Below are 15,511 nucleotides of genomic sequence, written 5' to 3' on the forward strand. Positions count from 1 at the left end.
CAAGTCTCCTATCCCTAGTCCAATTCAAGGACTCTCAACATTTATATAAATGGATTTACCCCTTAGATCAGAACTACGTTTTTTGACTTGATTCTCTAAATTACAGAGATACGTAGACATTTTGTAAATGCAGAATTAAACTACGAAACACGAGAGCAGCCATTAAAGATCTTGAGCTCCCGAACCTTAGTAATAAATATAACAATCAATATATCTTAGCTTTTAATCCATAACAATTAGAAAATATATTAGTTAATTAAATTGTCTCGGATCGTAAACAAATCAATTCCAGAGTACAAAATACATCAAACTAATGGAAATGTTCTTGCAAATATAATAAAATACAAAATCTTTAATATCAAAATAAAAATTAATAAAGTTTTAGGTAAAATTACATAATTCATATTTAGTATTAAAAAGTTATATTATAAATATTATCTATTTTAAAAATTATTTAATTATGTATTTCCTGAAACTTTTCTTTCCTCTATCTTGTACTTGGACGCTAATGATATTCATATTTTTTATATTTATGTACCAAATTTTAACATACAAACACTAATTATTGGGTAATTTGGTGACAACAGTATATATATTGTTATTAAATAAGATTTTTTGCGTGCGTGTATTTTCCGGAACTTGCTACTCGTGTGGTGGATAATTTTCCAACACAGAAGTGTTTGAATTATCGTATTTTCCAACACAGAACGAACTTGTTTGTTTTGATTGTAAAAGTAGTGTCTATAGTCTAGAAGCTCAAGAAAATGGATGGTTGCTGTTATGCTTCTATCACTTCTTCCTCCACCATTCTTAACTTTCAGGTATTTTACCCATTTCACCTTCATACCCTTCACTGCTTATACATGTTTATGAGCGTTCTACTTTTTTATGCTGTTAATTGTGCTGATTAGGTGATAAATATTAAAATTTTCTAGTAATATGTTTGGTAAGATTATCTGTGTATCAACCCAACCTCTTGGTGTATATGTATGTCCCTCGCTCCCTTTAATGGATGTCGAAGTTTCGAATCTTGTTTCTAACAAGGAGGCTCTGTGAGCCTGTGTAACTAGCAAAAATATAGAAAAAGATTTCTGTGCATCAAGTTTATAATATTAGTAGGGAACCTAGTGGTAAGAGTTAACTGAGCTGAATATTGCATTTTATTTGTATGTCTTTTGACCTATGATAAGTGCACCAATTTTATTTTAGAAATTATATGTTGCTATTGGTTGGTTGAATAAAATAGAGGTAGAAATGGAATACAATTTTTGAACTAAGTGGTAGGGCGTTATTGTTCAATGACAAGATTTGTAGTGAGCATGATTACGATTAGGACCAAGCATGTATTTGTTACTGAAAAATTTAACTTTGGTTTAGATGTGGAATGGAATGGATGAAAAATGAATTTTATTATATTTTACCTAAATGTGAACAAAAATAGTTTACTTTTTGTTCCTTTCAACCCAATTTCGTTGCTAATTGCTAGTGCATTGCGTATTGAAACTATGCTGCTCAGAAAAATTTGACAAACAACTCAATATACATTTATCATGCTTGTTTCTTGATATACTGTAACATCAAATTAAGAGGATCTACAAATACCTTAACTTTTCAGTAGAAATTTGTATTAGATGTTGAGAGGTCTTGAATTAAGTATCTATAATGTTATCCAAAAAGTTTGCATTGCACACATGTCTACCAAAAGACGGGCTCGTTCTGATCCACTTTTTAACACAAGAGAGGGGCTTTCAATCCCTGGAATCCAATCGTTGTTTTCAAAATGAGCCGTACCGTTAGAACATATAAAGAACAGTATTTTTTTCTCTTTTAATCAATCTGACTTCTATTTCAGGGGGGATCATCTTCTACCAACAGAAGATTTTATAGAAGTGCTTCAGGTCCTCAATTTCAGTGTTTTACACTAGCTAACCCATTTCTTCAGCTTAAGAACAACTTCCAATCCACAGTACACCGTCAAAGCTCTTCATGTCTCACTTTGAGATCATACAAGGGGATCATATCCGCCGAAGCTGATAAGAAAGGTTGGGATTTTGGCAGATTTGTAAAAACATTATACTTTTTTAATGGGCCTCCATCCCCTGCTAAGGTGGGTGATTGTCAATCTTGTTTTAGTGCACTTTATCTATCTATTTGCACATTTGCTTTAGTATTTTTACTTATTTTGAATCAGTTATGTTATAAATATTGGATACTTTTGGAGGGGTTGAATTTTGTTGCTTCAACTGACATGATTACATATTTTCTTGAAAAAATTTGAAGTTCTTTGATTTTCTAGTTGAGAAATTGACTGGACCAGCACCTAGTGAACCCGTTAAGTCAATGGATACTTCTGGAATCGTCCTAGTGGCAGGAGCAACTGGTGGGGTTGGCAGAAGAGTTGTAGACGTTTTAAGGAAGAAAGGATTACCAGTTAAAGTTTTGGTAAGTGCACATAACTTGTTTTCCATCTCTTCATGCATGTTTTGTCTTCGGTTACATATTTTTTGTTGTACTGGGTATTTGGTTTTCAGACTTAGCTTTTTGATGTTATGACGAAAGTCCTTGGAAGAAATATGTTGAGATATACTCAATATAACTTACAATTGTATTTTATAAGCTTCTTGTACTCATTTTTATTTTATTTTATACGATATCATATAAAGATTTTTTACAGGTCAGAAATGCAGAGAAGGCCAAGAGAATGCTTGGTCCAGATGTGGACATGGTGAGCATCGTCTTTTGCTTTTGTTCGACTGTAGTTCAATTTTCAATCTGAATTTATCTTATTCACTTTCCATGGAACATTTGAAAATCTGGTTGAATACGTGTGGGTGTAGACTGTAGTCTTATGATCTTAGGATACGTGTCCAGGTCTTGTCTTCAGAAATTATGTACAGGATGCCTGTGTGACCTTTATTTGTCCACACATCATTTTACTTAAATAGGGGATGTAAGTAGATTTGCTGCAGATGCAATGGGTTCGCGGCTCGGAAGCATGGGTACGGGTGCGGTGGTGCGCGGTGCGGGGATACGGGAATTCGGCAAATTCAAAAATATGGGGATTCGGGTGCGGTGGGATACGGCAAATATTTAAAATAATATTTATATATATATAATATAAATATTGTCAAAGAGTCACATTTTAATTAAATAAAGTAGTTAAATAAGTAAGTTCAATATCCTAAATAACTGAATACATTTTTAAATTATTTATTTGAAAAAGAATTATTTGATTATATTTAACGTATTATTATTTACTCAAATTTAACATATAGGAGTACATTATTAATAAGAGCCAATTAAAGAAAAAATCAATTAATTTTACAAAAAAAAAGTGCTAACAGTTGGTGACTGGGTCCCAGCAGAAAGAAGCAAGCAACACAATAGACAAACGCTCTAAGTAATGAGACAAGTTATACATAGGTGACTATACATACATGCTAAACATATAAAAATGAAAAAACACAGATCGAAGATGGAGGTTGATAACAGATAACAAGGAAATTCCATTCAGTAGTCTCTCCTCTCTTCCTAGTCTTTCAATTGGGTCACTAAAGTCAGTCAAAAATTACAATATATGCCACTCCCGCACCCCCAACCCGCACCTCCACGAATCTGATCTGTGAAATACGGCGACATGCCACGGTGGCGCAACCCGTACGTTTCCCGGCGCACCCCCGCGCACCGCCGCACCCGAACGTATCCGGTGCGCAATACGTCAGGGAGGTGCCGCACCCCTGCTTTCCAGGTTCGCGGTGTACAGAATCTTATGACAGATACTTCAGGAAGTTCTCTTCTCATGCAATACATATATTAAAATGTATTCACTTGTCACGTTGGTTGACATATAATAGAGACTGAAAGATGGAATCTGGAATTACAGCAGTAGACAGTATTAACATTGCTTACAGAGTTGCAATATACAAAGGAATATATTTTTAAGTGTCTCTTTGGTTTGTAAGTGTTTCTGTAGCATCCAAATTATACATACTGAAAAAATTAGTCAGACACAGAAAAAATTTAACTATAAGCACAGCTGCACAAGTGATGTTTCAAAACATTCCGCCTAACATACAGTATACACCTTTTGGGTCTGCTACTGAAGCTGATGACATTTATGCTTTAAATTTGTGACTTTGTGTAAATATATTACTTATATTATAATATTATATACATGCATCAACAATAGTGGTAGATGTATTAAATTTGTTTTACAACATCAGATTCGAGTTCTGGTATGTTTATCGCATGGGTATGATATGTGTTTATATAACTGTAATGTCTTCTTTGGACCTAATGTTTATAGTGAATAAATGTGAAGTTATTATGTCATTCTCTTACGATAGTTGTTGGACAAGGATTGAATTCCTCTTGAATAAATTTAAAGTTTGAAGTCTCCTTGATGACTAGAATATCTCTTCGTTGTTGGACAAAGATTCCGAGTCAGATCCGTAGTTGAGACTTGAGAAATTATATTTGAATTTGTGATCCTTCACATTTTTTTAGTTTCATGTGTGTGTTTTAAATAAACAATCAAATATGATAGCAGGTTTTAGATGGAGAGATAATATCAAATCTATAGATTTGTCAAATTAGAGAAATTGATATTTTTGTATTGTGCATAGATATGTATACCTATCCAATTTTCATACATGCATTTATTAGGAAGTGCAAATGAAATTGTTCCTTTGCATGTTCTGATATATATATACATATATATATATACAAATGAAATTGTTCCTTTGCATGTTCTGATATATATATACATATATATATATATATTTATTATAGTGATGATTAAATTCCAATTGATATCTTACTGAGTTACTGTACTCAAGTCTGTTTGAACTGTCTGTACCTGGATTATATGAAAGATTTTTTTTCCACAAAAATGAATGTATTCCATTTCTTCCATGCTCCTGAATCCTGATGAAGCTTGTATGCACAAAAAAATCAGGTTATGATGTGTTAGTTTTTTATATAACTCTTTGGATCTAATGTTTATAGTGGATAAATGTGAAGTTATTCTGCCAAAAAATCAGGTTATGATGTGTTATCCGTAGTTAAGAAAATTAAAAATATATTTGGTTTTGTGATCCTTCACTTTTTCTTTATTTTTTTTAAATTTTTTATGCGCGTTTTAAACAAAAAATCAAACTTGGTAGCAGGTTTTAGATGGAGTGATAATTTAAAATCTATGGATTTGTTAAATTAGAGAAATTGAAAATTTTGTATTGTACATAGCTATATACGGCTGTCCAATTTCATTCATGCAATTATTAAGAATGTGCAAATGAAATCGTTCCTTTGCATGTTCTGATGTATATTTATTGTAGTTATGATTAAATTCCAATTGATAGTTTACTCTACTTATGTCTGTTTTAAATTCCTGTATGGCCGTACCTGGATAAAGAACTTACTTTTTTCATAAATTAATTTATTCCATTTCTTCCATGCTCCTGAATACTGATAAAGCTTGTATTCCCAAAATTCAGATTGTTGGAGATATAACCAAGGCTAGCACACTACTACCCGAGTATTTCAAAGGAGTGAAGAAAGTTGTTAATGCTGTTTCGGTTATTGTTGGCCCAAAGGAAGGAGACACTCCAGAACGGGCCAAATACAGTCAAGTATGCATATAATCCAATCTGTCAGAAATATTAGTTTATTCAATTTTTTAATTATAAAGAAGTTATAATAGCTCATAAATGAGAATCTCCTACTTACATTTGGTAGTAATATATTTTTTGTATTAATTTTGCTTCATTGCTCACTGCTCAATATGGTTTTGAACAGGGAATCAAGTTCTTCGAACCAGAGGTGCTTACAGTTGACCTCATTGCAAAATTTCCATTCCATTAGGCAGCATGTCTCCAGAACTATTACTTAAACTCTTCTTCATCATGTAATCATCCTTGAAAATATTATTTGATTGATGGAAAGCAGATAAAAGGTGATTCTCCTGAAATGGTGGAGTACATTGGTATGAAAAATCTGATAAATGCTATAAAGGAAAGTGTAGCACAAAGAAATGGAAAGCTAGTGTTTGGTTTTGATGGTATGTTCTGCACAGTAAAAAGCTTCTTACTATTCACTTCATCTCATTGTCTAGTCACTAAACTATGATCATCTCTCAAGATTTAAAGTCGAACTGTATGGCAACTCGAATTTCCAGAGAAATGCATATTTTATATAGATAGACATATATTTCGGAATGAAATTTCGTAACTGCTTTTGCTTTATATTTTTCCTGACCTCTTGTCATGTCTATACAAACACTTGAATAATCAAATTAAGTTAGAGAAGATGCTGTTCAAACTGAATATTTATCTACTGCCTTCTTACAACATCTGTGCATTAATAAAGATAATATGCAAAAATGACACGTGAAAAATATTATCCAATGATTTCTTTCTATTCTCTCAATTAACGTCAGATCATACAACCGTGCAGGTGATTCATCTAGAGATCTTCCTTGGGGTGCTTTAGATGATGTTGTTATGGGAGGGGTTAGTGAAAGCACATTCTGTATAGATCCAACAGGGGGTGAAAATGGCAAACCCACCGGACTCTTCACAGGTTTGTCTCGAACACTTTTGGATTACAATAATGTTTATTTCCCCATAAATCTTGATTACTTGTCCATGCATTTCAGGTAGAGTTTCCACTTCAAACAATGGAGGCTTTACTAGTATAAGGACAAAGGTCAGTTAATTTTTCTGTTGTCATAGTAAACCAGACATTATTCATTGTGATGTAATGTCGGTAATATCCACAAGCGTTAAGTTAATGTCAAGTTTGCTGTCTTGTTGTTGCATCCCTCAGAAAGGACACTACTCGCTTTAGCAGTATATAGGTAAACTATCTATACTGTTAGGTAAGCTCTAAGTGAAGTGTCAATTAGAGAAAGTCCAATACAAAGCAATAATTGGTTCTAAGTGTATTGTCAATTAGAGAAAGTCCAATACAAAGCAATAATTGGTTCTATAGTAAAATATAGAACTAAAACTACAAAATCACTATTCCGATGAATAGCTAAAGTCAAATAGAAAAAATGCATAATCGGATAATTGGTTGTATGTCAGAACCAAAGATGGCTATAGCCATCCTCACCACATCATTAATTAATTTGAAATGGAGTGCACGTTGGTCTACTTTAAATAAGAGTGAGAGCGACAAATAAAATGGGATTTAGATTTGGAATTACTTGGTTGGATTTTTCCGGTAGCGTTGAAGTGCACGTTCCGTTTTAGCACCAAAGATCACTTTTTGGTGTCAAATTGTAGCAATGGTTACAGTTATTTAGCATTGGACTTGCTGTTATACCATAAGAGAATTAATTTTGATATTCTATGTTTTGGCAATAAGTTTGTAAGTTTTTTCTACCCAAGTGACTTGTGGCGAATTGCGATGCCTATCTATCTAGACAAAATAATATATTGAGGCTACAATATGATGTGAGTTACAAGATCACTTCTGAAAGTTAAATTTTATTTTCTAGAGTATTTAATTTTTCCCTTCCAAAAGATTATGATGCTTAAAAGGAGAAAAATAGACAGAAAGAAAAGGAAAGTTTTGAATGTAGTTAATCCATTCTTCCATAAATCCTGCAAATATGTATGACAGATTAGTCATCTCAATAGGTATAATTTGTGTGGTTTGTATGAATCTCCTAAGGGATGGTGCAATATTTCAATATAAGCAGGATATGGGCCATTTGAATCCGCAATGCAGATATAAATTAGTAATGGGTAATAAATACTATTACAATTGGTGTCGCTGATCCTACAAGTCATTTGACAAAAATCTTGTATCCATCCTACAAATCATATGACCAAAATCATATATCCTTCCTATGTTATGATGTGTTGACTAGTCTGTATATTAAAGTTTGATCAAGAGATTTAGTGTGTTAGTAGTGAATAAAGAATTCACCTGACTTTGTTTTCAGAATTTCACAATACCGGAAGATGTTTCTGCATATGATGGATTTGAATTACGCATTAAAGGTGACGGGCGACGCTATAAACTTATTGTGCGCACTAGCCGTGATTGGGATACAGTTGGTTATACTTCAGGCTTTGACACTGTAGAAGGATGGCAGTGGGTAAGTAACATGGAGAAGACATGATTAAATACTCGTATAAAATATTTTTTCCTCTATTTACTGTCAATAACTTGTAGGTACGTGTTCCATTTTCTTCTTTGAGGCCTATATTTCGAGCACGGACAGTACAAGATGCAGCCCCCTTTGACCCAAGCCAAATTATATCACTGCAGGCATGTTACTGCGTTCTTCCTTTCTACTTGTTCAATAATTTTTCTGTGCAGATTAATAAAAGATTCAAATATCTTTCAGCTCATGTTCAGTAAGTTTGAATATGATGGAAAGCTCAACCCCACATTTGTAGAAGGTCCATTTCAGCTTCCAGTATCAATTATACGAGCATATATAAAGGAACCAATCACTCCCAGGTCAATTTTTTGTTAATTGTTTACTGCATGATGATGTATAAAGATTGATAATTTGAAATTAACTTATGTGTGAAACAAATATTTGGCTAAAACAGGTTCATACACGTAGGCTCTGCTGGTGTTACCAGAGTTGAGAGACCTGGACTTGACCTTAGCAAGCAGCCTCCAGCTGTACGGATGAATAAGGAACTGGGATCTATTTTAACATTCAAATTAAAGGTTATTTGCAACCTGTGTTCTATTATGTGACTCGTCAATAATGATTATGAATACTTAATTTCACTGGTGGCAACAATTAGACTGAAACCAATCTCATATTATTTACCAATATTACTCTTTTCCGTGACTTGCAAATTATGTAACAATTCACTAGTTGGTCTAATTTGTCCTGTACACAGGGCGAGGACCTGATTCGGGAAAGCGGAATTCCATATACAATTATCAGGCCTTGTGCTTTAACTGAGGAGCCGGCAGGGGCTGACCTTGTAGTTGAACAAGGAGACAATATAACGGTCTTTACGCATAATCTTTTACCGTATTTAAGTGGTAGATGATATTGTGCAACTGCCAACTAGAAATTCATATTAAATAAAATAAGTATAAAATGTTGTAGCTATGTTATGGTTTCTGGCATATAATCTGTCTCTTTTGCAGGGAAAGATATCAAGGGAAGAAGTTGCTCTAATATGTGTTGCTGCTTTGGAAAGCTCAAATGCATGCGACAAGACATTTGAGGTTGCAATCATACTTCCATAAGTTTTATTGAGTTGAGGGTCTTTACTTGTTGCTGTTGGTGCATAAGATGGATCTTTTAACAATTGATATTAATAATGGAGTGGTTGGTTGGTATCGCAAGTTTTGGTTCAAGTCATAAGACTATAGCCCGAACCCAGAATATATTCTTGCCTACATGAATTAGCATATTTTAGATGATATTACTAAAATAAGTATAGTAATTTTACGCCATCTAATTTCCAAGATAGATTAACTTATTATCTTTATCTATTTATCTTTAGAGTCTTTAAGATAGAAGGATTTTTTAAAGAAGATAAAATAAAAGCTTTAAAGTGGGTATGGCTGCTGTACACTGTTGCTCATTCTTATTCTTATTGCAGGTCAAGAGTGTGATTCCATTTAGTGAGCCATTCACAGTAGATCCAGAAAACCCTCCGCCTAAGAAAGATTATGATATGTACTTCAGCACTTTAAAAGATGGAATCACAGGGAAGGAGGCATTGGAAAAGAGCCCTGTTCCTGTTTAATGCGTAAGATTAATCAGACCAAACTTTAACTTGAGATATGATAGGGTTAGTGGTGATCTATTGACATCCTTTTTTTAGGATGTGCAACAGTTCCACGCTTTTTAATTTCTACTTGCAGTTGAATATATTTTGAACAAGTTTACAGTTCTTTGTTGGTTGCTTGTAGTGACTCGATGTAAGCAAAGGATCAAAACCCAATCCAGATAGAAGAAATTGAGTTATTGCTTTAGCTCCAGTGAATTCAGTATTTTACTTCTGCTAGTTTATGTAATCCATAAACTGGACATGGAGAAGCCAAATGAAACCAAAACATGTGGTGCATGTGTTAGAAGACGGGGGGGGGGGCCTTTATAGACAAATTCTATGTACATCCGAGTATAATTGTATAAGGATCAGAATTACTCCTGAAGACTTGTGTAAATAAAGATATGAATACATTTTTTAAGGTAAATGTATTTAGTGCAACTACCAAGTATTTTCTGCTGTAATTTTTAAATTATTAAGGTAGTGAAAGTTCATGCAACAAATTTTAAGCTACAACTGGTATCCCGCCCCTCTGTGAGTTACTGTTATTCCTGCAAAATTTTCACATGAAATCATCAAAGAAGAAAGAAAAAGCTGAGAGATGTGAATCAAGATAAATCCTTGTACATTTTAATTGGAGGAAAATATTCGGGCTGATAAACGAGATATATTTTAGCAGATTTGCTTAACCTTTTGAGCATTAGGCTTGAAGTACAGTGGTGTCGGGTAATTTAATTCAGTTTCTTGTAATTTACTTTTTGCTTGATGAAATTATCAAATGATATTTACCTACAAAGTCAAGGTGTTGGAAGGTTTGAAGTTGTAGTGAAATTAATGCAAAATATAGGTAGGGGAAGGGCTCTTGATTTAGCAATTATTTAACCTAAATATCCATTATTGATGTACATTAATGCAAATTCTTTAGAAAGTTTTTTATAATTTTACTAAAAATGAACCATAATTTGTAAAAAACTCATAGGTTTTGAGTGAGTTGTGCAGCCAAAAAATTAATTGCAAAGGGTTGCTATATTCTACTACTAGCTTTTAGGAGAAGAATAATAAATCCTTCTTTATAATATTCAAGTTAATTATATTAATGTGTTAACCAATCATATATTTTTCAATTAATTTTAATTGATAAAAAACCAATCTTTATAATATCCGAGTTAATTATACTGGGTTAACCAATCATATATTTTTCATTCAATTTTAATCGATACGAAATCAATCCCAGAAACTAGACCAATCAAATCATAAAAGTCACACTTCCCATATATATTCAGAATTCCTATTTTGTACATTATTCGCTTCTTATTATTTTAATCATGATTAAATTAAAAAAAACAACAACATCCGATCCATATTCAAAGATAACCTCGCAGAAAACAAAAATGTGAAAAAGTAATAGTTACCGATAAGGGTGTTTAATTCGCCAAATTTTATAATCAGGGTTTCATGATTCAAACGCATACCTACTGTTTGGCTCAGAAAAAAAGGTTTTTAGTAATATGTCCCGCTCATTTATAGATATATCCTATTCATAATTATATTTATAAATATATCCCATTTTTAAATTTCTTTACAATTTTGAAATAATGATAATTAACTTAACTATTTCAAATCTTAAAATGATATGTATAACCTTTTAAATCTAGGTTTTATTTAGCAAAAAAAATAATATATTTTGATATTTATATCTAGTTTAAAGTCTTGACCTCTATTTGAATAGCATTTTATTTAGGCCGCAATGTTAATTTGTTAAAAATGCTTTATAAAATTATAACCTAATCATTTTATTTTACTTTTTGTTAGGAATATATTGTAGACTTGATGATATTTTTCAAAACACTTTAGTAGATTTAATTCAGTGTAATTATAGTTTTCAACGGATAATATTACTCTGTCATCTGTTGAAAGAGTAACTTATATTTAAATAAGTTTTTTTAGCACATTCCTGTGTAATTTCTTGAAGGATTAGAAGTTGTAGGATATTCTAAGTCATGTTGGCTATTAGAATGATATGCAAAATATGTTGTCTAATTGTGAATATTAGATGCCTTGTAATTTTGCATAAATGAAATTGAGTCAACTGCTATGAAAATACTTTTAACGGATGTTTCTACAAGGTTTCGACGGATGACCCAAGTTCCAAATCAACGGATGATCCAAAAGAATCTCGACAGATAATCAAAAAAGTCTCAACGGATAATCAACAGAGTCTCGACGAATAACTAATTCAAATATGAGTTGATAGTAACTTGACAGTCACATGGGTTGATTGTATACAAAAGGAATGTGACAGCCTGTAATCAGGTTTATGAATATCAAGAACCATTTCCATGCAAAACAGGGACGTTCAAAGATGGCATATCTATCTGGATTACATTGGACAACGAAATGAAAAAATATGTGATTAGACCTAGATAATAGACTTATGTTTTGTATTACTACACATGTAAATTGGTGATATATAAACCAAGCATAGCAAAGAGTTAATTATCAATTGACAAAGTCAAAACAAGCAAGAATAAGAGAACATTTGTAAGCTGTATCTTTACGAACTCTCAAGTTTAAGTTTGTAAAAATTCTTGTAAGCAGTTGTGTGCTTTTACATCACATAAATCTTCTACATTTATATATATCTCTGATGGAAATAGCAATCCACGAGAAAGTTTTAAACATCCTTGTTTATTTACTTTGTGTTTGAATACTTGAATATTTCTTATCCGCAATTAGCCTATTCAAACATTGTTATATTTATATTTGTAAGAAGTCCTAAAATCTAAAAGGAATCGAAATTCCATTCAACCCCCTCTTGTAATTGTGTAGTTAGATTGTCTGGGAATAACAATTGATATCTGAGTAAGCTCTTGACACACTAAGAGTTTAAAGATCAAAACAATTAACAACATGAGCAGGAATGATGTTGGAGTGAAGATCCCTTTTCTGGATAAAGACAATTATCACCACTGAAAGGTAAAAATGCACCTGCATCTGCTCTCTCAAGATGAAAGGTATGTTGATTGCATTGAGAAAGGCCCTCATGTTCCTCAAAGAGCCGCTACAGATGCTGATGGAGCTATAGGCAATGGGCAAAGTATTCCAAAGCCACAATCAGAATGGACAGATGAAGACATTGAGCAAGTGCACAAAGATAAAAAGTGTAACGACCGAGGAATTACGCTTGTATTATGTTATAATAATAATAAATTATGTGTATTATTATGTGATTAAATGTGTTAAGTCGTTGAACCCTAACTGCTATGTGTTATGTGTTGGTTGTTTTGATCCAGACGTGTTTTGGATATTTATTGAGCGTTTTATCGTCAATTATATATATTATATCAAAACCCGTACAGCTCAAACAGTATTTTAAAATCCCATATTTCAAACAAAATCATTGGCTCTGTTTTATTAAAAATGCCCTGTACCGTATTGCTAATTTGAACCCCTAGACGTTTTACCAATTGACCTTTTTCGCGAAAAACGAATTTTTCCGGACCCCTTCGGGTACCAAAAGCCCCACAAAAATCACATTTTTATTTTTATATGATCATGAAATTATTATATATCATTTTTCTTTGTATTTTTGTATTTTTCACAATTTTTGGGAATTTTTAGTATTTATTTTGTAATTATTGGATATTTAAAAATTCAATATTAATACCCAAAAATTATAAAAATTGGGGCCAAATATTTTTATTAGGAGTGTAATTAGCCCCTTAAATTTTATTTAGGGGTATTATTTTCAGTACTATAAATAGCTGTTTTATTATTAATTAATTAGTTATTTATTATTAAAAATCAGAAAATAAAAAAAAAAAAAAAAAGAAGAAGAAAATCAGAAAAGGGGGAATTAGGGTTAGGGTTTGTGAAGAACAGCAGGAGGAATCAAAGCCAAGTTTGATCGTGATTCTGTTAACCAAATCAGTCGTGTAAGTATCCGTTGTGAAGCTCTTTCGATTCTCTATCTGATTATGTAACCGTTTTTGTTGTTTGATTTCTGGATTTTTGATTTGTATTTTCGGATTTAATTCTCAAATTCGGGTTTTGATTTCTGGTAATTGTTTGATGATTTCGTTGTCATGAGGATGTAGATCGTCGAATAGGGAGTCGTTTGGCACCGGTTTCACTCGATTTGGTGTCCGTTTTAGCATCGCCGGAGCTTAGCCGCCGCCGCCGCGTTTCTTCGTTTTCCGGCTGCTGTGTCGATGAACGACGAAGGAGGATTAGAAGGGAACGACGTGTGATTGCTGTGGAACAAGAACGGGGAAGAACGCGCCTGGAATCGAACGTTTTGGCCATGTTTTTCGTCTCGCCGGAATCAGTCCGCCGGCGTCGGATTCTGGGGAAGGGGCCGGTGTTCTTCGTGACCCGATTGGGTCGAAGACGACCCGGTTTCCAACCCGGTTTCGATCCAAAAATCCCCAATTTGATTTCCTGATTTCTGTTTCTGAATTCTTATTATTTAATTATATTTTATAAATCAGAAAATCATTTTAAAAATTCTAATAATTAATTAAAAATTAGTTTTATATTCTGAAAAATAGTATTATTAATTTCTAAATTATTTTATTGATTTATAAATTCGAATTTAATTATTTAATTAATTAATAAATAAAGATTAGAAATAATTAAATAATATGGTTAATAATTCGATAATTAGTTATTATTACGAGTAATGATTCGATAATTGAATTATTATTCGAGCGTTAGTTATTTGAATAATATTGTAATAATTATTCGTATCGTAGTTATCGGTAATTATCTGTTTAACGAATCGTACGAGTGATTAATCGTTAAATGATCTATAATTCGAATAATTCGTATCTATCCGATAAATAGCGTATCAGTTAATTAAGTTGATTGATTATTTGTAAATAATCGATCTAATCGAATAAATACCGATAAGTTATAAATATTTGTAATAAATTGTGATTAATCCTAATAATTAGGGATTAATTATTTTAAATTAGCAAATAATTATCTATTAATTATTTATTAGTTATTTATTTATTAAGTGATTAATTATTTCAATAATTAATCACATAATCTTCAATAAATCGTAACTTCTTCGTTTTAACTCCAAAAATTATAAAAAAATTATTTTTGACTTTGATTTTTCTTAAATAATTATTTAAAAATTATTTTAGGATTTAAAAGGTTGTAATAATTATCTATATTGAATAATAAATTGAATTATCAGTGTTTAATTCATAACAATTTAACCGTTAGTCCGATTTGAGTGAAACGAAGACCCCTAGACTCAGAAAAATGAGACGAATCTAATAAAAATAATTGTAGGTTATAATTTCTTCTGAAAAAGAGTGGTTGGTGATAATTGATAGTTCGAAGGTCCTAGTAGGGATATAATTGAGCCGAATAAATCCCGAAAAATTATAATAAAATCAGATACAACTAATAATGCAGATATAAGCCTAGAATTGATTCTAAAAATAATTATAAATCTAGAAATTAATTGTGTGCTTTACGTGTTACGTGTTATATGTGATTATGTGTATAAATGTGTTGTGTAAATATATGTAAATATATATGCGAGTCAGATAGAAACGCATGGGTAGACTGATAAGGTTGCGTGATATCAATTCAAGATACACGTATGTAGTAAATTACCTAAACACCTATCTTTCTATAATTTGTTCAGTGTTAGCAAGGCAGAGCAAGCTAGGGTCAGAAGGCAGTAAGTTAAACCAGGTTAAGTACGCGCAAGGCAAGTTTTTCCTCTATTC

The 15,511-nt window shown here is 32.1% G+C and overlaps 1 protein-coding gene across 3 annotated transcripts; it reads left to right on the forward strand.

Moving 5' to 3' along the window:
- Window positions 1–639: 639 nt before the first annotated feature.
- Window positions 640–10,212, forward strand: LOC141677472 (protein HIGH CHLOROPHYLL FLUORESCENCE PHENOTYPE 173, chloroplastic). 3 transcript variants are annotated; one of them, XM_074483418.1, is made up of 17 exons: window positions 640–821; window positions 1,853–2,107; window positions 2,281–2,442; window positions 2,675–2,725; window positions 5,496–5,630; window positions 5,797–5,820; window positions 5,947–6,058; window positions 6,454–6,579; window positions 6,656–6,705; window positions 7,952–8,107; window positions 8,185–8,280; window positions 8,360–8,475; window positions 8,571–8,694; window positions 8,874–8,987; window positions 9,130–9,210; window positions 9,591–9,782; window positions 9,883–10,212. In XM_074483418.1, the coding sequence occupies exons 1-16, from the start codon at window positions 765–767 to the stop codon at window positions 9,735–9,737; spliced, it is 1,806 nt and encodes a 601-aa protein (XP_074339519.1). In that variant the 5' UTR covers window positions 640–764; the 3' UTR covers window positions 9,738–9,782; window positions 9,883–10,212. The 3 variants fall into 3 exon arrangements, with proteins under 3 accessions (XP_074339519.1, XP_074339517.1, XP_074339520.1); XM_074483416.1 differs by having other exon boundaries at window positions 641–821; window positions 9,591–9,740; window positions 9,904–10,212; XM_074483419.1 differs by having other exon boundaries at window positions 641–821; window positions 1,853–2,042; window positions 2,297–2,442; window positions 9,591–9,740; window positions 9,904–10,212.
- The last annotated feature ends 5,299 nt before the right edge of the window (window positions 10,213–15,511 follow it).

This window comes from Apium graveolens, chromosome 8, assembly GCF_009905375.1.
Source record: "Apium graveolens cultivar Ventura chromosome 8, ASM990537v1, whole genome shotgun sequence".
NCBI lineage: Eukaryota > Viridiplantae > Streptophyta > Magnoliopsida > Apiales > Apiaceae > Apium > Apium graveolens.